Below are 25015 nucleotides of genomic sequence, written 5' to 3'. Positions count from 1 at the left end.
AGCAGGTTAAAACCAAGCACAAAGTCCAGTCCCTGGGGCCCTGATAGGAGAACAGATTTCAGACTACCATGTTTCCTCTTCTCTTTGTTCAACTCTGTTTATAGATTATCACACAGCTTGGAATTGACCAAGTGGCTCAGGACAGTTGAGGGACAGCAATAAGCCTTTCTGCTTCACCTGTCAATGTTTTGAATTTATTCAAATGATTTGAATGATTTGAATTTATTCAAATTCAATGATTTGAATTTATTTATTTATTTATTTATCTATCTATTTATTTATTTATTTTTGGATCTGTTGGGCTTTGTTGCTGTGCGCGGGCTTTCTTTAGTTGTGGTGAGCGGGTGCACTTCGTTGCGGTGCACAGGCTTCTCATTGCCATAGCTTCTCTTATTGTGGAGCACAGACTCTAGGCACACGGGCTTCAGTAGTTGTGGCTCATGGGCTCAGTAGTTGTGGCTCGCGGGCTCTAGAGCGCAGGCTCAGTAGCTGTGGTGCACAAGTTTAGTTGCTCCGCGGCATGTGGGATCTTCCCACATCAGGGCTCGAACCCATGTCCCCTGCATTGGCAGGCGGATTCTTAACCACTGCGCCACCAGGGAAACCCCTGAATTTATTTAAGCATCGTTGTGCCCAGAGGTATTTTCTCTCTCTGCTGGAGACTATTGGTATATATTTTGAAGTCTTTCAGTTTCACAGCCAGAGTATTGACCATTAAGCTTCATACATATTTACTGCTCTTTCAAATCGCTACCCGTTTTGCTCTTGAAGAGAGGAAACTCCTAACGTTTAAAGATCATTTCTCATTTCAATAGGCTGGTCTACTTTGTGAGAGCAGTGGATCCAACAGCATCCCAAAGCTGCCGCTCTTGCCTCATCCAGGGGGTTGTACGTGGGACATGGTAGGAGGGGGTCTTCATGTGCTGAGATCTGAGGGGAGAGAACCCAGGCCACAGATGACCTAGCATGGGAAATGACAGCAGAGCAGCAGCCCATTTGTCTGACTGGGATGCAGGACACGTTGCTCCCACTCCCTGCTGGAGGCTTCATGGTCCAAACTCTTCTTAGAATATTTGTTACTTCTCTTTATGGATAGATGAAAATGGCTGGGCTCCTAAAGACCATTTAATTCATTCTTCTGTCTTTAGGCAATACAATTTTAATTTATTATTTTCAAATGGAGTTTTTTCAGCAATGAATCTTTAAGGAAGGTCTTATAAATGCATTCCATACTTTTTCCAAAGTTGTAACGTACATGAATTACCACGTTCTTTTGGCAAAACTAAGAACTCTAGTGGTGCATAGTAAGCAGGCACATACCTAAATGTGTGTATCTTTGTGAAGGAATGTAGTGATAGCAAAAAATCTGTGGCTCATCTCCTTGTACAAAAATGTCTTGTTCATAAAAGCAATGAAAGGTTTAAAGAGGAAGAATCATTAGGTAACTTTTTTTTAAGGAGCCAACAAAACACAAATTTAAGCAATTGAAAAACCACATTTAATGTATACTCCGAAAAGCATTTCAGTACAAGTCAGAATTGCCTTTTACACTTTTCTTTATTCAGACTCGTCATACATGATTTCTTTCCTTTTGGTCCTCATTGCTTCAGGGGCCACCTCTAGCTGTCCTGGACTCTCTAATATCCTTTACTTCAGCTGCTTCTTAAAGGGACATATGACACCTTTTCCTGGGCCATGTAGCAAGTGCTCAAAGAACACTATGCTCTTTGATTAACAGTCAGATGTGCTTTCTGTACTGGGATGCTTTTCTTTACAGATGATCTCATGGAGGTATAGAAATTTCTACAGCAGTTTCTGTGGTCAGAAGGGTGTAGGGTTACATGCGGTGATAGAATCCTCACCGCGATCACCGTTGATCACACCCTGTAGCTGACACCAGCTGTCTTGGAGTCGAGCCCTTAAAGACGCCGAGTGTAAGAGAAGGGAGCCTCTCCTGTGTCCCTTGTGTCCTAACCTTCTCTTCCCTCTCACCTTTGCTACTCAGACAAAAATTGGCATCCCCAACCTCTCTGTTCACTGGGGTTTCTTTCCCTCTCCCCACTGTCTGCCTGGGCCCTGGTGGGGTGTTAGGGAAGACATCTCCAGGTGTGGTCTCCTGGTCTAGTCCCCACCAGGCTGAGTCATCCACAGTCCACGTGTGCCATTTCTAAGTCTAGGTTATAATAAAATGTGCTATGAACTCTTGATGCAAATAGGTGACTGCTTTTAAGCCATAGTCATTCAAAAGGAAAATGTGGTGATCTGAGTTTCATTGACTCTTGATGACTTAGAGTTGAAAAGATTTGTCCGTGTTCTAGCCTTCAAAATTGCCCATGCGATTAGAACACTGACTTCTGTTGTTCCTCTCCTCAGAGCACTTCACGTCACAGGCTAACTTGCACTGCTTGGACATTTACACGTCCAGGGAAACAAACGATCAGGCAGGATAGGGCACCAGTGGTCCTGGCTGTGCTGGCCTATAAGACAGCTGTGAAAAATGTGAGGCACAGAAAGGAATTCAGTTAAAAAACTCTTAGCGAGGGACGTGCCATTTCAGTTTTCTTATTCTATTTAGAAAACATATTGTGACAGACCTGAAGAATCTGAAACTGGAAGCAGCCACACATCAAACCATAAAATTCAAGATCACTTTAAATGATGAAATGCTCAGATTTTGTTTTAAAGTATTTACCCAAGCTGAGAAACATATTAAGCTTTGGAAAGAAAAATCTCATGGAGGAGGTTTTAAATCTAAAAAATATGAGCATTTTCATCTTTTTATCATAATTTAAGAAAAATACTCATCTTCTCATCCTGAGTATCTCTGATTTGGAGGTAATTTCAACAATTGCTTTTCTTCTGCAAATGAGCATCTGTCAGGTTTTCTTAGAGTATACTATTCTCACCTTTACTTTTAGTCACCATTTTCTATCTAGTTATTTACATTTGGACTTCCTAATGAAGGGCCTCATTATAGCTGACTTCCTGGAGGTGAAGTTTGCTATCTTTGAGCAGAAAAGGTTGTCAGTGTACATAAGGCCAGTTCTTTGACTCAGAGGAAGGGAATGATATCTAAATAATAATAAATGAAGATTGAATTTTTAGCATAACTTCTTTGAACAAACCAAAGGTAAGAGAATGGTTGAGGTTGCGTAGCCCCAATCCACATCTCCCCACCAGGATGCTTGTCCTCTGCAGCAAGAATTTTAAGAAACAGAGGAAGTCAAGACCTAAAATGAAATATAAGTGAAATGAATGGAAGAGAGATGAGGAGGTCCCAGTGGGGAGTGTTATGTGAAATTAGTCTGGAAAAGTAGATAGGATTAGGCCGTGGAAGTCTTTGTAGGCAATGTCAAGGAGTTCTGGTCTTTATCCTAAAAGTAAAGGAAAGGTGTCAGAGAGTTTGAAGCAGGGAGGTATTGGTAAAATTTGTATTTGGAAAAGTTTTTCTGACTACTGAGTGGAGGGAGGCAAGAGAAGTTGCAGGGGATTCAGTTATGAAGCTTTGCAGGCAAGCGGTGGCTGGGGTTTGGTGTAGAGTGGCCATAGTGGAGATAGAGTTGGGTGGACTTGAGTTATGTAGACAGTTATATCAATAAAGTTGGGAGTTGAATAGAATAGAGTCAAGCGAGAAAGATGGAGACCCTATAAGGATAGTTCCCAGCTTTCTGATTTGAAGGGATGACAATCACAAGTTTGGTTTTAAACATGTTTTGTGTAAACAGCTTTTGAGACAATCAGCTGGAAATGTAAAGTGGATGACTGGGCATGAGGGTCTAGCGTTGAGAATGAATTCTGAGCCAGGAAAGTATCTTGGTATGTCAATACCCGTCGTGCTTATTGAAGCCCTTGGCTTGGATGACAGAGTTCTTCAGTGAGAGGCATGGAAGTTCAGGACTGAGCCTTGAGGAACACCAACACTTCGAGTTGGGGCAAGGAGAGGATCCCGCAAAGACTTGGATGGGGCAGGGGGTGAGGGTCATAAGCCAAGGGGAAGTACAGTACAGTACAGCATCACAGTATCCAAGGGAAGAGAGTTTCAAAAAGGAAGGAGAGAGAAAAACATTCAATGTCTCAGAAGGGGAATGCGGGGCACAAAATACCAGAAATGAAACACAAGGCACACACCTTTCCTCTAAGTAAGGAAGAGAATTGAGCACTGTTTCTAAGTGGTTTATACGTGGACTCATCCACAGGAGATTATGGGCAACTTATTATAAACTTGCTGCTGTTTCACTAAATCAGTCTTAGTGCACTGAGCAGCTGACATGGTAGCAAGAGCAGCAAAGCTCAGTGTAAGAGCAGCCAGCACACACTGTCAGGTTCAAACATGACGATCAGATTCCTAGCTCCTGAGATAGTCCCACACAGCAGCCAAGTACACTACCTGTCAAGGCTGCCTGATCACGGCAAACTGATCTCATGGTCTCACGCCTGCCTCCTCTCCTCGCCCCTCCTCCCGCGCAGCCCTAGGCGTGCTGCCCTTTGAGATGGCAGCTCCGGGCTCACACACAGAGGACAGGCAGTCCTGGCACAGAAATAGTTCATCCGGTGAGAGCAGCAACCTGAAAGTCTCAGACAACTCCTTCTAACAAAAGTATCACATTCCTCTCACAATTCTTTCTGTTCTCATCTCACCACGTATTTTTTGGGGTACAGACATTAGTTATTTTACACTGAATGTCATATATCTAGACAATGAGAACTCTATGTATTGTGTTGAGAAAATTTCATATTGGGTCCCTAGAGTCCTGGGGGATTTCTGTAAGTTCCAGTTCTTGTTTGGCTTTTCTTAGAGTCAGACTGCCTGCTATCCTTCTAGCTAACCAATCCTTCCAGCCAGCCATTCATCCACCAGTCACAGTCTCAAGCCCTGTACTAGCTACTATGGGGTACAAAAGTGAGAAATGCTATAGAGGAAGTAAGTCATGTACACAAGTAGTGATGACTCAAGATATAAAGTGATAAGTGCCAAGAGAGAATGGGGATGAAGACCTGTGGGCATCCAGAGGGAGAAGCTCTTAAAGGGTTATCAGTAGAGACCGAACACCATCTAATTTATGTTCCTAAGATCTCTCTGGCTGCCGCGTGGGTTTAGGGAGGGTGTGAGCAGGTAGTGTCCAGGCAAAGAAAACAGCAAAGCCTAAAGGCCCAAGGAGGGAAAGAGCTTGGTGCATCCCAGGATTCGTGGGTGCGAGGGTCTATGTGTTGGAGTCCAGTGAACAAGAGCTAGAAGGAGGACCGAGGTCAAGTTGGAGAGGTCAGCAGGGCCAAATCTTCAGGGTTTTTGAGAGGACTTTGGATTTGAAATTTTGTTGTTACTGTTAGAACACTAAAAACATTGATGTTCCGTCATACGAAGGTGGAAATTAGATCAGCTTGGTGAAAAACAGAGCTGTGCTTTTTTACATTTAGAACAATAGAAAGAGGATCTGCTTGTACACAATTGACCATATGAATGCCAGATTGTTGAAACATTCTTGTAATTGCTTGTAATGTTTCCTCTGGGGAATTTAAAATGAGGTCTTGATGAACTGCAGCCACTGATGCTGATTATACCAAGACCTTGCCCCAAGTACAACCCTAGGAAATATTTTCAGTTTCCTTTCATTCTCCGAAGGATACAGCTTGGAAACGGCCTTTGCCCCTGAGCTTCCTGTCCTGACCCGTTAGAGTTGTGTGTTTGAGCGAGGGTGGGAGTGTTAGGTGAGACTGAGGCAGTCCACACACGTTGCTGCATTGTTTGTAGAGTTTCCAACTCCTTGATCTTCCTCCTGGAGGGGAACGTGGGTGGTGGTGGGCAGATCAGCCTGTGTCTGGCTGCCCGGCAGGCTTTTCTAAGAAGCACCTTGAGGGTCAGTGATGGTATGCTATTATAGTTATTATGATAATAAATGCTTAAGTGTCAAAGAAGCAGTATACATCGGAGTCAGACACAATTACCACCCAAGCTTTTCTAGACTGAAAGAAATACATGAAAATCAGTGAATGATTCGGTTTATGCAGGGCTTGAGGTGAACTTGATGAATCTCGCTCCTTTAGCTGTGGAGATCATCCCCGCTGACAGGGCAAAGATTTAATGAAGTAGAGTGAGGGGGTGGAGAGAGGAAAAGACAAAACCTTGAAGAGATGTCCCTAATTTGGAAAGAGTACCATACAAATGAATAGTCAAGTAAGAGTAGTGGGTAGGACCTGGCTCCTATGATACAGAGTTCAGTAAAACAGGGAGAAAGATCCTGCTGCTTTTAATTCTTAGACCCTATAAGGCTTCAGGTCTATTCAGGGTCTGAGTCTGATTTGTTTCTATATTTTCTGGTACAGTGATAGTTTAATGCCAGGTCCTGGACCCGTACCTGTCCATGGTGAAGTGAGGAAAACAAGGATAACATGATGAGTATGTGACAAAGCCCAGTAAATGTCAAATAAGTATATATTTAATGTCTTATTTGACGAAATAAAACATTGCAACTCCCTTTATTGAAATCTTGCTGGCACAGGACTATAGAAATCTTGCCAGCTCAGGGCTTCCCTGGTAGCACAGTGGTTAAGAATCCACCTGCCAATGCAGGGGACACAGGTTTGAGCCCTGGTCCGAGAAGATCCCACATGCCGTGGAGCAACTAAGCCTGTGCACCACAACTACTGAGCTTGCACTCTAGAGCCCGTGAGTCACAACTACTGAAGCTCGCTCACCTAGAGCCTGTGCTCCACAGCAAGAGAAGCTGCTGCAATGAGAAGCCTGCACACCGCCATGAAGAGTAGTCCCGGCTCGCCGCCACTGGAGAAAGCCCGCGTGCAGCAATGAAGACCCAACACAGCCAAAAATAAAAATAAAATAAAAAAAGAAAGGAATCTTGCTGGCTCACGAAGTCCCAGTGTCTAAAATGAATGAAATAAATGTACATCTCATTGAGAACAGAAGGAAGGAGAAAAAGGAGTAAAAATCAGTTAAACAAAATCTATCAGTGAGGTCCTTTGGAGAGAAAGGGGATTTATCCAGAGAGGGAAAGGAAAATCTGCAAAAAAATGACAGGTGAATAGTTTGATACATTTGTTATAGAAATAATTCATGATAATTTAAAATATCGTGCCTGATAGACAAATAGCCAAAGATCATGAACAGACAGATATCAAAGTAGAGATAAAATAGTAAACCAGCATATGGCACTTTTCAACCCTCCCTTCCTACTCACTTTACCCACCTCCAGCTACCTATTTCCTTTCACTGCTTTATGTATTTCTCCTTAACAAATATTGCTATCCCCATATTCTCCCTATATTATTTACCTTGTCTATTTTCTTTTCCTCCAATTCGCATGAAAACTCCATGAAGGCTGCAACATCTATTTGTTTTGTCTACCTCTAAATCCCCAGTGCCTAGAACACTGCCTGGCACATAGATGCTCAATCTATATTTATTGGATGAATGGACCTTGACAAATGATTCCCAGCCGACCCAGGACACGTCCAAGACCCCCATCTTTATACTTCCATCACTTGCTTTTGTGTCAAGGCTCCCTGATGGAAAGTAGACAACATATTTATAAAATTTACAGCTGACCCCAAATTTGGAAGAATAGCAAGTAGATTACAAAATAAAAATGAAAAAAATTCTAGACATAAAATTGAACAAGGCTAAACATAAGGGAAGGAAAGTATAATCAAGAGCATTTTTAGCAAATCCTCTTGTTTTAAAGTGTATTATAGGTGTGTATTTAGGTCTGTGGATCTAAATAAATCATAATATAAGTTACCAAGAAAGGCTATTTTCTGGATTGGGGTTGTATGTAGAAAAGTGTCCCCTCAATTAACCGGGAAGAGAGTAACTGCTAAATATTGGTATTTGTATTTGTATTTTTTTTTTTAACTTTTTTTTTTTTGGCTGCTGCCTCACAGCATGCAAGATCCTTAGTTCCCCCACCAGGGATTGAACCCGTGCCCCCTGCATGGAAGCATGGACTCTTAACCACTGGACCGCTAATGAAGTCCCTGGTATTTGTATTTTTTTTTAATTTTTTAAATTTTTTGGCTGCATTGGGTCTTCGTTGCTCCGCGTGGGCTTTCTCTAGTTGCGGCGAGCGGGGGCTACGGTGCGTGGGCTTCTCATTGGTGGCTTCTCTTGTTGCAGAGCACGGGCTCTAGGGGTGCGGGCTTCAGTAGTTGTGGCTTGTGGGCTCTAGAGCGCCGGCTCAGTAGTTGTGGCGCAGAGGCTTAGTTGCTCCATGGCATGTGGGATCTTCCCGGACCAGGGATCGAACCCATGTCCCCTGCCTTGGCAGGCAGATTCTTAACCACTGCACCACCAGTGAAGTCTGGTATGTGTATTTTTAAAGCATGTCCAGACATATGGGGCCACATGGAGTCCTGAAGATGGTAGAAACACATCTGGGGGTTTCCTGAAGTTCAAGAGAACATTCATTCATTTGTTCATTAAAAATATCTCAAATACCTACTATGGACCGGGCACTGTGCCATACAGTAGGGCTTTATATTTCCTTCTCTAAAGCATGAGATGTGTTTTCAGCCTGCTAGAATAGCAGAGTCCAGTGAAAAGTATTGCCCTCGGACACAGCTTTATTTTTAAAAAATTTTTAAAATATTTTTTGGCCAACCTTTAAAAATCAGTAGATTTCATACCCAAAGCCAGACTTCTGTCTTTAAAAAACATAAGTGGAAATGCTGATTACAATAGGCATCATTCCCATGGGGCTACCATTGGCTGGGGGTGAAGTGCTGCTTCTTCCTTTAGCCCTTTTGTCAGCGTCCCCACTGCTCCCTGTTGCCTTGCTCCTGGCCTGACAGTGCCCTTTGGCAACCAACGTGTCCTGGTAGTGGCTGGACAGAAATCAGTCACAGAATAAAAAAGGCCAGTCACAATCTGTAGGAGGCCCATTTTATTAAGCCCAGTTGAAAGAATATTCTGGAATTAGAAAAATAAAGATTTTTTTTCCAGCAGTGAGAATGAATAATAATTGCTCTTAGGAAAGTTAGTCTAAATTTGGGAGATGACTTGAGAGAGGCCATGTTTCACATGCATCAAGGACAGAAAGGATTATTCCATGCCAAAGGAGCAAACTCTCCTCAGTCTCTGGGTGTGAATGTTTGGAAGATTCGATAGTGAGCCAAGTGTAGTGCAGCTAAGTGTTGAGCTCAGTGCAGCCTGGTAACTTCAGAGTCCCACAGGCAAGGCTGGAGAGAGTTTCTTCCTGGCATTTTCACATACTGCAGATACAGGCGGCCAATACATTCCCTAGGCCTGAGGCCCACAGGTCCCCTCACTCCAGCCTGCATAACCCTGGGCTTAAAGGGAAACCCATCTGAGAAGAGGAGGGTAGCTTAGCAATAGGTTTGTAGCTGAGTTCCAGAGTGGAGATGCTGGCTGAAGCCCTCCCTTACTGGAACTATACTGCATCTCCATTGAAGGCTGTGAATTTAAAAGAGGAACATCAATTCTTGCATAGTAGAGCTTTAAAGGAGAAAGGATAGAAGGAGAGGGAAATGGTTTTAAAAAAGATTATAACAAGGTTATCTATTTTTAAAATAGTGCTCTAAAAATATATCATTTCCTTATGAAATTAACTACTACCAGCAAAAAGTTTGTTCTGAATAAAAAAGACACAATGGGGCTTCCCTGGTGGCGCAGTGGTTGAGGATCTGCCTGCCGATGCAGGGGACAGGGGTTTGTGCCCCGGTCCGGGAGGATCCCACATGCCGCGGAGCGGCTGGGCCTGTGAGCCATGGCCACTGAGCCTGCGCATCCGGAGCCTGTGCTCCACAGCGGGAGAGGCCACAACAGTGAGAGACCCGCGTACCTCAAAAAAAAAAAAAAAAGAAAAAAGACAATGAAAAGTTCGTAATTATTTTGAGATTGCTCCCAAAAGTCATCTGGGGTAGAGATCCCGCTGGGTATCGTCACAAGGATCTCTGGCTGGTGAATTTAGCTCCTAATTGTGCCTAATGAGGTACCTGGTAGAAATTTCACAGCACATGACAGCTGTGTGGCACATCTGTTAGAAATCCAAAAAAACAAATTGGTTACACAAACATTCTTTGGGAAAGTTTCAGCTTAACACCAGTTCTGTGAAAAAGCTCTGGGAGTTTGAATTGAATGCAAACTTCATATGCTTTGAGTCTAATGAAAATGTTAGGCTCATCCATGGAATTATAATGTCTGGTCCTGTTGTAAGCTGAGCTGTTCAAACCACACTTGAAGAACTGTAGTAAATTCTGGTCAGTTAAAGAAAGATAATGAAAAGTAGAGTTTGTTCCTAGGAGGGCCATCAAGAAGAAATCATGACCTGGGAAATGGTTGAAAGTCTTGGAGGTGACAGGTTTCCAGTTTAACCTGAAGAAGAAAAGACTAAAGAGGGAGATGCTCTAACTGTCTTCTGATACTCAAGGACTTGGCTGATGCAGTACCTTGTAAAACAGTGCCTGAAAGAAACACCTGATGAGTACATAAATAAATGGAGAAGAGAGTAGGTATGCCAGCGTGTGTGCCTGTGTGTGTGCGTGCGCGTGCACGCGCATGTGTATGTGTGGTTTTCCAGGGGAGAACAGAACACATGGTAAAAATTACAAGAAGGGAGGCAGATTTAAAACTGCATAAAAATAATTTGTAATAACCAGTGCTGTTTAAGGAGGGATGGGACATCTTACTAGATTAGGAAGAATTCTAGAAGGGTCTGAGTAATTCTCTATGAGGGAGTTATAGAAAGAATACCTACATGCAATGGCAAGCCAGCTCTTGGAGGCATAGGGATAACATAGAAAGGTGAGGGCATTGCAATTGGACAGACCTGGGAGCAATTACATCCTTGCCACTTAGCTGTGTGACCTTAGGTGAGACACCTACCCCCTCTAAGCATTCATTTCTTCATCTGTTGACTGGGGATAATTAAACCCATGTTAAAGTGTTACTGTGAGAATGAACTGAGCTGCTGAATGTAAAGTCCTGGATATAGAGTGGGCTCTAGATAGATGTTCTTGACTTTGCCTAGATTAGGTGGCATCCAAAGGCGTAAGAGAGTGTTTTAGGAGCTCTTGCAAGGAAGTCACTTAGGTGACTTCAGATATACTTAGTCACCTTTGCCACCTTTGTGCCTTCAGAGCTGACCCAGCCTGCACAGGGCAGCTGCTCCATACATGTTGGTACATTTGCTGACTTTTTAAAGTCAGTACTCTGGGTAAGTCATGGCCCTGGGCACTGCCAGAGACAGGCTATCACTGGGGTTGCATGGCCAATGGAGACAGTGTGTCTGGGGGAAAGAAAGTGGGTTTTGGCATCAGACAGAGGTTCAAATCCCAACTCTCCACTGGCTCAAGTTACTTAACCTTTCCAAGCTGCATTTTTCTCATCTAAGGCAATGCCTATTTCATGTGAGTTAGGGGTGAAATAGCACAGACGAAGGACTTGATGTTCTTTTCTCAGTGGGGTCCTTTCAACAATCCAGGGAGGCACATAATGAAGACTGAATTTCTGAAAGAAGAAATAAGATTCAGAGAGTTGAAGTGATTTGCCTAAGGAATTAGTAGAACCGGTATTTGATACCATTTTTTTACCTCAAGGCTCATCACCTTTTCCAAACCATGGCTGACCTTTTTTTTTTTTTTTTTGCGGTACGCGGGCCTCTCTCTGTTGTGGTCTCTCCCGTTGCGGAGCACACGCTCCGGATGCGCAGGCTCAGCGGCCATGGCTCACGGGCCCAGCCGCTCCGCGGCATGTGGGATCTTCCCGGACCGGGGCACGAACCCACGTCCCCTGCATCAGCAGGCGGACTCTCAACCACTGAGCCACCAGGGAAGCCCTGACACATTTTTTGAGCGTCTGCTGTGTGCCAGGTACAATACTAAGGATTTCCCCTGTTACCTCATTGGTGGTTTCAGTCCCACATGGAGATGTTAGTCACTCCATGAATCTCTTTGGAACGTGCACAGGATAAACTTTCCTAGACACTTGGGGAAAGCCATTCTTTTTTTTTTTTTTTTGTGGTATGTGGGCCTCTCACTGCCGTGGCCTTTCCCGTTGCGGAGCACAGGCTCCGGACGCGCAGGCCCAGCGGCCATAGCTCACGGGCCCAGCCGCTCCGCGGCACGCGGGATCCTCCCAGACCGGGGCACGAACCCGCGTCCCCTGCATCGGCAGGCGGACTCTCAACCTCTGCGCCACCAGGGAAGCCCGGGAAAGCCATTCTTAATGGGACTATGGTTCTTTTTGACACCTGGCTTTGGGAGAGACACTTATGGCAGTGAGAGGGGAGGAAATACCTGTCCAGACAGTCATATTAGCGCCTCAAGAAAAGGGAACCCTGCTACACTGTTGGTGGGAGTGTAAATTGGTGCAGCCACTATGGAAAACAGTATGGAGGTTCCTCAAAAAACTAAAAATAGAATTGCCATATGAGTCAGCAATCCCACTCCTGGGAGTTTATCTGGACAAAACTATAATTTGAAAAGTTACATGCACCCCTATGTTCATAGCAACACTATTTACAATAGCCAAGCTGTGGAAGCAACCTAAATGTCCATGGACAGATGAATGGATAAAGAAGATGCAGTACATATACACAATGGAATATTACTCCACCATAAAAAAGAATGAAATAATGCCATTTGCAGCAACATGGATGGACCTAGAGATTATCATACTAAATGAAGTAAGTCAGACAGAGAGACAAATACCATATGACGTCATTTATATGTGGAATCTAAAATATGACACAAATGAACATATCTACAAAACAGAAAACTACTCACAGACCGAGAACAGACTGTGGTTGCCAAGGTGGGTGGGGAGGGATAGACTGAGTTTGGGATTAGCAGATGCAAACTATTATATATAGAATGGATAAATAACAAGGGCCTACTGTAGAACACAGGGAACTATATTCAATATCCTGTAATAAACCAACCATAATGGAAAAGAATATGAAGAAGAATATATATATATGTATGTATAACTAAATCACTTTGCTGAACACTAGAAAATAACAGAGCATTATAAACCAACTATACTTCAATAAAATAAATTTAAAAAAATATTTGTTCCTCAGCCTTGATCATCACTGTAGGGACGGATGCTAAGGGTCCTGAACAGATGACACCATCGGCTCTTACACAGTCATGCTGGAGTGCACAAGCTGACAGTTCTCAGGTCTTCTCCAGCTCATAGACTTGTACTATGGGCTTGCACAGAATTTTAAAAATGAATTCCTTGCAAATATTTAAATCAGGACTTTTCACGTAGAAACACACAGTAAAGATTTTGGGTTTCTCTGGAGGGGTCGGTAGCACTGTCTGGCAACACTGACCTCACGTTCTCTTGGGTTCTCCCAGGCAACACCTGACCAGCACTGCTTCCTTAGGTAAAGCAAGAACTCTCTCCATCATCAGGTGGTGCATTTGACCCTCTTACCTTCTGCCGTTGAGCAGTTTGAATTAATATGCAGTACCCTGGGCATCATTTGTATTCATAATAATAAAACGCCCGGGAGGATTGCCCCTGACTTGTTTCCTGCTGACGATGTCTTTTTTTGCCCTGAACCTAGTCTGTGATTGCAATGGGAAGTCCAGGCAATGCGTGTTTGATGAGGAACTTCACAGACTGACAGGAAATGGATTCCGCTGCCTCCACTGCAGTGACAACACGGGTGGCATTCACTGCCAGAGGTGCAAGGAAGGATTTTACCGCCAGAGAGACAGAGACCGCTGTTTACCCTGCAATTGTAACTCCAAAGGTAGCTGGATAAAGGGGGAAAGAAAGAGGGAGGGGGGAGGGGAGAGAATGGGGAGGGAGGGAGGCAGGGAGAGAGACAGAGCAGGCCAGGAGGGAGATGTTCAATTTCTAGAACAATTGGGAAGATACTGTTCTTCTTAGCAATTTCAATCTGAAAGGAAATACGTTTTTCTTAAGTCTGGGTTATAGGAACAAGCTGTGGTCTTTAGGGTACATTAGTTTGAAGTCTAGTCCCAAGAGAGACACGCGATTACTTTCCTGGCAGATAACAGTCTGTGACCTGGGAACAAAGAAGCTTGCCACTCTTCCAGTGATAATTCTTCATATCCATAACTGTCCCTTTGACTGACCTCTCAAAAAATAAGAGATTAGAAAGATCTGTTTCTGGTGGTGTGCTGGGTGCTAGCAATATGAAGTGATACTAATAGAAGAGACAGACAAATAAATAGGCAGATTAGAGTCATTCACAGGGTTGTGAACAAGAGAAAACAGAACAACAAATAGGAAGCACCTAACAAGGCAGCTGGTTCATAGGAGAGCCTGTTTTTGTTGTTGTTGTTTGTTTTTTTTAAATGTATCACCCACTGCTGTATTCTCAGAACTATAGGTAGTTTTTGTGTACGCAGACACACACATCCTGCTATATTCATCGTGGGCGGACAGTAAAGACAAGTTAGTAAATGTAAAGAGGGAAAGAGAGGTAAATAAGTTGGGACTTTTTAAGGCTACCTTGTTTGTCTTTTATCTTCCTTGGTAGTATCTGTTTCTCCTCTTTGCCAGAAAGTGTTTAATAGCATAATATGATCAATATTAGTCTACCAAAAAGGTGTAGCCTTAGTGCATGGCTATGACTTAGTGTAGTTCTGTGGAGCCATTTCTTAGCAGCAGCTGAAAGAGTCTAAAAATGGGCAGATTTTGGCCTAGCCATGACTTGCTGGTAGAGTGTGTCAGGGAGCTTTATAGAAAACTGGGGTGACCCTGTGTTGGTACAGACCCATATACCAGCAATCATTCCCAGATTCTTCAGACTTGCTGCTATTATGTGGTTTGAGTGAGATTTGCTCAGCTTTGTGGCTTTGACTCAGCATCCAGAATCCTTTGGGTTTAGCAATTCTCCCTCTGAATCAAAGAATGTCATAAAGAAAAATTAAAAGAAAAATGATTCTACTTTAATGGGCATTTAACCTCTCTGAAGACCCTGTATCCCCTTAGGTTATGCAGCTTTGTTGTGAGTCACTGGAGTTGGGTCATCCCAGCAAAATAATCAGCGAGAATGTGATGAGAAATATAATTGGCTCTGCTGGAAAGCCTGGCCTGAAGACAAGGTTATTAGTCTCAGAATAGACAAGGAGCCTGCAGCCTAGCAAAAAGAGATGGTAATGAAGCTTTACCACGCCATCATTTCTTTTACACTGTGTAGTCCATTGCCCACCCAGCAACAGTGAGCCTGGCTTTTCTTTTCTCTGGGGGAATAGATATCTCAGACTCAGGGTGAACAGCCTAGTAGGAAGCAGTGGAGCCCAGCGATGATTTATATCTTGTATGATAGCTACCATGCATTACACACTTACTCTATGCCAGGCACTTTTCTAAATGCTTTCATCCAGTAATTAATTTAATCTTCACAAATAACCCTATGAAGGGGGTGCTATTATGATGTTCATTTTACAAATGAGGTATCAGAGGCTTAGAGAGGGAAGTTATGAAACTTGAGGGCTGAGTGGCATGTTGGTGGCAGGGACTGTACCCACCATGCACCATCTCTGGCTACATGTTGGCTGCACAGGTTACTAAATCGGTGGCACAAATTTAATTCCCTATGTGATTTCTCAGTTGCCCAACCAGCCAGGAGGTATTTTTCACTTTCAAATAGTAACTTCCCAAGGGAATTTGTTGTATATTCAATTTCAAACGCAGAATTCATCTTACCAAAAGCTACCATTCCATGCATGGCAAATGAAGCCAACAGCATTCATAATCCCCAAAGTGGTCACAGATTTTGGATGTCATATCAATTTCTCCCAAATATAGCAACTAGGCTTATTTTTAAGTGATGATTTTGTGGGCTCAGCAACAGGGCTGAATTATCCTCAATTCTTATAACCCTGATAACGTTTTGTGGATACTTTGAAATTCACCGTGTGTGTGTGTGTGTGTGTGTGTGTTTTCCTCCCCAATACCTAAATTCTTGAGATTTATGTAGACATCAATGATATTGGGCTTGTTCTCTTTTTTTTTTTTTTTTTTTTTTTTTTTGGCGGTATGTGGGCCTCTCAGTGTTGTGGCCTCTCCCATTGTGGAGCACAGGCTCCGGACGCGCAGGCTCAGCGGCCATGGCTCACAGGCCTAGCCGCTCCGCGGCATGTGGGATTTTCCCGGACCGGGGCACGAACCCGTGTCCCCTGCATCGGCAGGCAGACTCTCAACCACTGCGCCACCAGGGAAGCCCCTGGGCTTGTTCTCTTAATTTTATTTTTTTTTACATATATATGACCCAGGCAGTGGATTACTCAAGACTAAAACATTTGAGTTATTATTTAAGACATGTCTTAGATAATAATTTAATTATTATTAAATATAATGATTAAACAATCATAATAATAGTGCTATTTAAAAATGCAAGTGTATATATTTTTAAAGGGTTCTCAAAAGGAAGCAAGCTCTCTTGGTTTAAATTTTAAATATTAGTCATTTTAGAATACCTTTGTGAGTCCTCAGATGCATGTAGACTGTATTACATAAGTCCTGAAAGTGCTTATTGAAACAGTAAGCTGTTCTTCATCTGTCCTTTAACCCCAGTTGTTCACAGTCCCTAAGAATAGCTCATGATGTAGGAATTGGGACAGGTATTTTTATTGTAATGAGATACTCTGAAAACCCAGTGCTATTATTTTGGAAGTTTGGGAACATGAAATAAATCAGTCCTATTCACAGTAAGGGCCTGTGTACGTTTCCATGTCAACTTTGCAAGGCTTGAAGGAGGCCTAGAAGATACGAGTATAAACTACTTTTTTGAGCACCTACTATGTGTGAGATGTGGAATTAGGCCCTTCATATATTTTATTTATTTATTTTAACATCTTTATTAGAGTATAATTGCTTTACAATGTTGTGTCAGTTTCTGCTTTATAACAAAGTGAATCAGTTATACATATACATATGTCCCCATATCTCTTCCCTCTTGCGTCTCCCTCCCTCCCACCCTCCCTATCCCACCCCTCTAGGTGGTCACAAAGCACCGAGCTGATCTCCCTGTGCTATGCAGCTGCTTCCCATTAGCTATCTATTTTACGTTTGGTAGTGAATATATGTCCATGCCACTCTCTCACTTCGTCCCAGCTTACCCTTCCCCCTCCCCGTATCCTCAAGTCCATTCTCTAGTGTGTCTGTGTCTTTATTCCCGTCTTGCTCCTAGGTTCTTCTGACTGTTTTCTTTTCTTTTCTTTTTTTTAGATTCCATATATATGTGTTAGCATACGGCATTTGTTTTTCTCTTTCTGACTTACTTCATTCTGTATGACAGTCTCTAGGTCCAAGGCCCTTCATATATTTTAGTTCAAAGTTTTACAACAGCTCTACAAGGTATGGTTGTCCCCACTTAAAGAAGGGATGAGGAGCCCTTTGCCCAAGGACACACAGCTAATCAGTGGCAGAGCTGGTATTTGAGGTGAGAATTGTTGGTCCCCAAAGCCTGGGCTCTTTTCATGTCCCCCAGCTTCTAGAACAGTATTCTCTACATAATGTCCTATGGAATATTGTGTTTCCCAAGATAATAATAGGCGTTGCCTGTAAGAATGTCAAATAATGTTTGGAAACACTGGCATTAGAAAGTTAAACAAGATTCATGCTTACTGAATGTGCTGTTATGTTGTAAATCTCTGAAAGATTTAGGACATACCATTTCCCAAACTCTTTTGAACACAGAATGCCTATTTCCATGACATGACTGTTAATACCCATCAGAAGACTGTTTTGTACAGTACTGTTTAGGGCTGTTTGGGAAAAACCCCTAAATAAAGTACAGTCTTCTCCACCTTATAAGAATAATTTGTTGGGACTTCCCTGGCGGCAGAGTGGTTAAGAATCCGCCTGCCAATGCAGGGTACACAGGTTCGATCCCTGGTCCAGGAAGATCCCACACGCCGTGGAACAACTAAGCCCGTGCGCCACAACTACTGAGCCTACGTGCTACGACTTCTGAAGCCCCCGCACCTAGATCTAGCCTGTGCCCCGCAACAAGAGAAGCCACCGCAATGAGAAGCCCTCACGCTGCAACGAAGTGTAGCCCCTTCTCTCCACAACCAGAGAAAGCCTGAGCTCAGCAATGAAGACCCAACGCAGCCAAAAATAAATAAAATTTAAAAAAAAAAGAATAATTTGTTTCTGAAAAACTACTGTAGGGAGAGTTTTCTTAAATTGAAAGCATAATTTCCATTAATTTGAATGGAGAAAAACAATGTGTTTCTGGGTCCCAGATTAACACCCCTTTATGTTAAAAATAATTAAATGGTATTAAAGAAGGAACATTTAATGTTACTCATCAGAGCATAAATTCAAACAGGAATTTACCTTCTTAGCCCTCTCTGCTGTTTGTCTCTAAGTGCCAACCCCAGTGGTCTTTCCTCACTCTCATCTTGTTAAATGCTCTCTTGCCTTAGATCCTGAAAACCATCCCCTCTTCCTTCTCCCTTAACTCTTCCCAGAATTCTCCTCCGTGAGACTTCTCCCTGCTCCCATCACCTTTTCCTTAATCAGTGAGGTTCCATTTCTGTCCAAGGCACCTTCCCCTCCTCTATCTGCTCCCGGAGTGACCTTACACTTGCTATAGCTTCCTGTTCTGCCTGTGGGCTGAAGGCTCCTAAGTCTTCATCTGCAGCCTCTTTCTTGAGCTCCAGATGAACGGTTTCACCTAAGTTCATTGTGTCCCAAACTAAACTGGTTATCTTCTCTCTTTTTTTTTTTTTTTTGAGCTACGCAGGCCTCTCACTATTGCGGCCTCTCCCGTTGCGGAGCACAGGCTCCGGACGCGCAGGCTCAGCGGCCATGGCTCACGGGCCCAGCCGCTCCGCAGCATGTGGGATCTTCCCGGACAGGGGTACGAACCCGTGTCCCCTGCATCGGCAGGCAGACTCTCAACCACTGCGCCACCAGGGAAGCCCTGGTTATCTTCTCTTGATGATTCACTGTGAGGCCCTGTTCCTCCTCTGGCCTTCTCTGGTTTGTCAGGAGCCTCATATCTGGCGGTACCCTCTGGGGACCTGCTGTCGTCTATGTTGACCCCCTCCATCATCCATATCCCAGGTCTGTTCATTCTACATCTGCGGTGGCTCTCACAGCATGTGCCTCCTCCCCTTCTCATCCAGACTCCTCTAATCTGGGCCATCGTGTCAGGGGAGGATTTTTGCCCCGAGAGCCTGCTGCTCTCCTGTCCCCAAGCCATCCTGCAGTTGCTCTAGAGTTGACCTTCTAAACTGCACATCTGATCTCGTCGCCACCTGCCTGATCCTCCGAGAACTCCCTGTTATCCACAAATGGATTTGTTATCCTTCCATCAGTTCTTAATTCACCAGTAGATACGGTGAGCTAATATAAAGCGCCCAATTCAGTGTCTCACACGTAGCAGGTGCTCAAAAAATGTAGTGTCTGTTATTATCACCGAGGGCCCTTTCAAGTGTTGCAAAGTTGACATGGAGACTTTCACAGACTCTAACTGTGAATGTGACTAATGTATTTCATGTTTCACCTGCGGCTATAGATACAGAGCCAGTACTTTTATTGATTTGAATTGTATCCACAAGTGAATTAAAAGTTCACAGACTGGGGCTTCCCTGGTGGCGCAGTGGCTGAGCGTCCGCCTGCCGACGCAGGGGACGCGGGTTTGTGCCCCGGTCTGGGAGGATCCCACATGCCGCGGAGCGGCTGGGCCCGTGAGCCATGGCTGCTGAGCCTGCACGTCCAGAGCCTGTGCTCCGCAGCGGGAGAGGCCACAACAGTGAGAGACCCGCGTACCGCAAAAAAAAAAAAAAAAAAGTTCACAGACTGGTAAGAAATTAGAAAAAAAAAAAAGGAGCTAATGGCTAGAGTTCTGTTGACTTTACAGATTATGAATAGCCTAATTATCACAGTTAGTTGGAATATAAGGATTACTTTATAATTTCGCCAACTGCTGGGAAGTTATCAAGTGGGTGAGCCACCTTCCACCTCATCTTTTGGCTTTTTCCTAACTCCTTTCACAATAGCCACATCCTCTTTCTTAAGGGTTAATGAATCCAACAGATTTCTGAGCCTCTTCTTTGTGTTGGGTGCTGGGGATACAGCAGGGAACATAAGCTGAGGTAGTCATCGGTAAGCAGGGCTAAGGACTGGGGGAGCAGTGGGGTGGATATTTTAGATATGAGAGTCAGAGAAGGTTTCTCTAGGGAAGTAATATTTAATCAAGATGTTAAGTGCTGAGAATGGGCCAAGGAGGGGGGAGGTTCTGGGGAAAGAGCATCCAGGCTGAGGGAGAAGCAGGTGCAAATGCCCAGAGGAGAGAAGCAGTTGGCACATTCCAGGAACAGGGAGGGGAGCTGGGGGGCTGGACCTCAGTGAAGGAGAGCGGGAGATGAAGCAAGAGAGGTCGAGTTTGTAGGCCGTGGTACAGAGTTTGCACTTTATTCCGCTTAGAGTGGGGACCCACTGGAAGACTTAAACAGACGAGTCATATGATCTGAATTCCGTTTGAAAAGGAGCACTCTGGCTTCTGTAGAGAGAATGGAGCATAGGGAGGCAAGGCTGGAGGCGGGAGGAAGAGTGTGAGGCAGGGTCCGGGTGAGAGAAGATGGAGGCTGGAACTGGGGTGTGGAAGGGGGTGCGGTGAGGGGTGGCTGGATTCCAGAGTGGCACATTTTGTTATCCTGAGCACCTCTTGCCTTTCATCAATACTCAGTCTGCGAGGTCCCATTTTACAGAGCATGTCTATAAAAAAATTAATCATAGGACAAGTACTCTAGTGCCCCAAACCAGGTAAAATGCACAGGGTCTTCACTCCTTACAAGGGGTGATGCTCCAAGGGTGAGAATTTCTGCCACTCCAGGTAGGTAGAGGTGCTTTTGGTTAAGAGGCTTTTTTGTACTCTTAAAATCATACCATACAAGCACTGCCCCTTAAAAGATGGCGTTTGCCTGCCAAAGATAAGGGAGAATGTGGCTCACTTTCTCATCCTGTCTTTGTGGAGGCCGAAGTGCTCATTCACCAATGTCCCTTCTTGAGATCTCAAGGATTTGACAAACTACTTAATGTTGAAACCAGAGTAGATATATAAATAATAATGCGTTCAGGAGTCATTTCTGTTCCTTTCCCTGAAGAAGCTATCCTTGGCTGTCAGGACTTTTCCCTAGTGGGTGGATGCATATCCAGATAATGTGAAAGAATTACTAGAAGCAGCAGGTGGTGGTTATTACTTAGTATTTATTAAGCACCCATAGGGTGATGTTTTCTTCCTAATGTTGCATAAATTAAATATGTCCTTTTCTTCTTTCCTTTTCCCTACCTTGTGGTCACAGGTTCTCTTAGCGCTCGATGTGACAATGCTGGACGATGCAGCTGTAAGCCAGGTGTGACAGGAGACAGGTGTGACCGCTGTCTGCCAGGCTTCCACACCCTCACTGAGGCTGGGTGCACCCAAGACCAGAGGCTCCTGTAAGTGCCTGCCCCGTCACTGTGGCTTCCGCTGTGAATAATGGCAATTGTATCAACATTAGGGGCCACTTAACATTTACTGAGTAACTGAGTTACTGAAACACCGTTTCGAGGACCTCACGAGGGTCATCTCATTGACCCCTCACAATAATCCTAAAAAATTGGGATTAGCCTTATGCTTGTGTTAAAGATAAGAAACTGAAATCGTGAGAGGATAAGTAAGATGCCCAGTGTTGCTGGTGAGGGTGGACTTAAAATTCAGGCTCAGAGTTTTGTCTCTGGAGCCTGTGGTCTTCACCCTGACAACTGCCCCTCCTTTAGATGAACTAGGATGGAAGTAAAGAGTCCTTCAAGTTTTAACCTGGAACTCGTTTCAAATAAACAGACTCAGAGTAGAAGAACTTTCTGCATAATTTTAATCCCCTTTAGCTTGAAGCATTCTCTATCCCTCCTCAACTTCCGTTTTGGAAGAAGGTGGAGCATACATTAGAAATCACATGACCAACCCACAGAGATGCAGAGATGGCAGGGTGTTGGGCTGGCTTAGAGGAGGGGGAGCTTGGCAGGGAAGCCATTGGCTAGAAGGCCACTCACAGAGGAATCGCCTCCCCATTGCCCATGTTTCCAGCCCCTTGCCCATATGAGACCCACCCAGCAGCCATGCCTGCACCATCCCCATTACCACTGGCCCAAGTTCTCTTACCATCTGGGCCTTTATGTGGCTTGCTCTGTCCCAGACCTCCCTGACCCCTCCCTGGGCCCTGTCTCTCGTTTGTAAACCCTTGTAAAATATGAAGTGTGTTGTATCCCAGCTCTGCCCCAAATGTCCATTAGCTCCTTGCCCACCTAGAATGAGATCCACACTTCTTATCTAGGCAGGTAGGGCCCTGCAAGACCCTCCTGCCCCCTCCAGCCTTGGCCTTAGGCTACTGCTCCATTTCTCACCCCCTCCCAGCCTTCCTTTTCTTCTTCAAAGGAGCCAAGCGTATGTGACTTCGGCCTTGGTCCAGAGCACTCTTCCCTCCCTCAGAGCCATGCAGAGCTTCACTGGCTCCATCCCCACCTTGTCCATCTCCTCACAGAGGCCTTCCAGACCAGTCCCCACCCCTCCGTGTTCTGACTCTGTTGTTTTACAGTCTCTTATTTTCTACATGCATCTGTTTATCTGTCTCTCCCACTAGAATGTAAGCCCCACTTGGGCTTTGTCTTGCTCACCACTGCAGGAAGAGGCACGCAGAGGGTGCTCCAGCTCAGTTACACTGGCGTTATGCTTTATTGCCATTGCTGTTCATGTATCTGCCCTGCCTTGAGACTCCTAGAGAACATGGCTATTTCCTATTTCTTACTACCCCTGGTGCTTAGCCACCAGCAGATGCTGAACACATGTTTCTCAGAGGATCCTGATAATGGTATAGAGGGACCAAGATGGGGAGGATACTGTGGGAAGATGAAGACTGGGAAAGAAATCTTCAGGAAGCTGGTTGGGACTTGACATCTGACTGGATGAGGAATGTGAGGGATGAGGAGTCAGATGCAGGCTTGGCAGGATTGGCTGGGGTCACGGGGCAGTCAGGGGGGGAGCAGGTCAGTAGGGAAAAGACAACAGACTTGGTTTTAGATGCATGAGATAAACACATGTGCTTATGTGCCAAACGCAGTGACAGATACCGGTGCTTTGATGAGTCAGTCATTAGTCAAAGCTCTAGTCTACACAAGTCAAGGAGATTGTGCTAAAATTAAATGAGGAAAATACTGATTATTTTTCATCGAGAAAGTCTTGCGACCAAAAAAAAAAAAAAATCAGCAAAACTAGTAGCAATTTAACTCCTAGGTATACGTTCAAGAGATATGAAAACATACGTATCTGCACAGAAACTTGTCCACAGATGTTCACATTAGCATTATTCATAATAGCTAAAAAGTGGAAACAACCCAAATGTCCATTCCAATGAATGGATGAACAAACTAGTATATTCACGTGACAGGATTTTATTCAGCCATAAAAAGAAGGAACTACTGATACATGGTTGAATCAACATGGATGAATCTTTTTTTTTTTTTTTTATTTTTTTATTTTTTGCTTTATCACAAATTTAATCAGTTATATGTATACATATGTTCCCATATCCCCTCCCTTTTGCGTCTCCCTCCCACCCTCCCTATCCCACCCCTCCAGGCGGTCACAAAGCACCGAGCTGATCTCCCTGTGCTATGCGGCTGCTTCCCACTAGCTATCTACCTTACGTTTGGTAGTGTATATATGTCCATGCCGCTCTTTCACTTTGTCACAGCTTACCCTTCCCCCTCCCCATATCCTCAAGTCCATTCTCTAGTAGGTCTGTGTCTTTATTCCTGTCTTACCCCTATGTTCTTCATGACCTTTTTTTTTCTTAAATTCCATATATATGTGTCAGCATACAGTATTTGTCTTTCTCTTTCTGACTTACTTCACTCTGTATGACAGACTCTAGGTCCATCCACCTCATTACAAATAGTTCAATTTCATTTCTTTTTATGGCTGAGTAATATTCCATTGTATGTATGTGCCACATCTTCTTTACCCATTCATCCGATGATGGACACTTAGGTTGTTTCCATCTCCGGGCTATTGTAAATAGGGCTGCTATGAACATTTTGGTACATGTCTCTTTTTGAATTATGGTTTTCTCAGGGTATATGCCCAGTAGTGGGATTGCAGGGTCATATGGTAGTTCTATTTGTAGTTTTTTAAGGAACCTCCATACCGTTCTCCATAGTGGCTGTACCAATTCACATTCCCACCAGCAGTGCAAGAGTGTTCCCTTTTTTCCACACCCTCTCCAGCATTTATTGTTTCTAGATTTTTTGATGATGGCCATTCTGACTGGTGTGAGATGATATCTCATTGTAGTTTTGATTTGCATTTCTCTAATTAGTAAAGATGTTGAGCATCCTTTCATGTGTTTGTTGGCAGTCTGTATATCTTCTGTGGAGAAATGTCTATTTAGGTCTTCTGCCCATTTTTGGATTGGGTCAACATGGATGAATCTTGAAAACATATTAAGTGAAAGAAGCCAAACACAAAAGGCCACATGTTGTTCCATTCCATTTATAGGAAATGTTCAGAATAGGCAAATCTACAGAGACAAAAGTTGGTCAGTGGTTGTCTAGGGCTAGAGGGAGGGAATGAGGGTGATTCCTAAAGGACACGGGGTATCTTTCTGGAGTAATAGAAGTGTTCTAAACTTGGTTGTGGTGCTGGTTGCACAACTCTGAGGGTCAACTAAAACCCATTGAATTGTATACTTTAAATGGGTGAATTACATGGTATGAATTATATGTCAATAGAAGTGTCACCAGAAGAAAGAACTAAATGAACCAAAAGCAAGTAGATGGAATCAATCACGATGAAAGCAGACACCACTGAATTAAACAATAGGGAAACAAATGAGAACTTTTTTTTTTTTTAATGTCAACTGAACCCAAACTGTCAACCAAACTAAACTAAACAGTTTTGTGATGAATGTGGTTTACATTCTGGGGCAAACCCCTCCTCTTTTTTTTTTTTTTTTTTGCAGTACGCGGGCCTCTCACTGTTGTGGCCTCCCCCGTTGCGGAGCA

General features: G+C 43.9%; 1 protein-coding gene across 1 annotated transcript in view; it reads left to right on the top strand.

Annotated features, from left to right (window-relative positions):
- LAMC2 (laminin subunit gamma 2) overlaps window positions 1-25015 on the top strand; it is a gene marked incomplete at its 5' end in the record, with an annotated part of 62150 nt that overhangs the window by 5401 nt on the left and 31734 nt on the right. The window contains 2 exons of the mRNA XM_079726808.1: window positions 13548-13736; window positions 21280-21415. Coding sequence (XP_079582934.1) covers window positions 13548-13736; window positions 21280-21415 — 325 coding nt within the window. The remainder of the gene's footprint in view (window positions 1-13547; window positions 13737-21279; window positions 21416-25015) is intronic.

This window comes from Hyperoodon ampullatus, assembly GCF_949752795.1.
Source record: "Hyperoodon ampullatus genome assembly, chromosome: 2".
NCBI lineage: Eukaryota > Metazoa > Chordata > Mammalia > Artiodactyla > Ziphiidae > Hyperoodon > Hyperoodon ampullatus.
The sequence above is the reverse complement of the archived record's forward strand: the minus strand, read 5'-3'. Positions and strand labels throughout refer to the sequence as shown.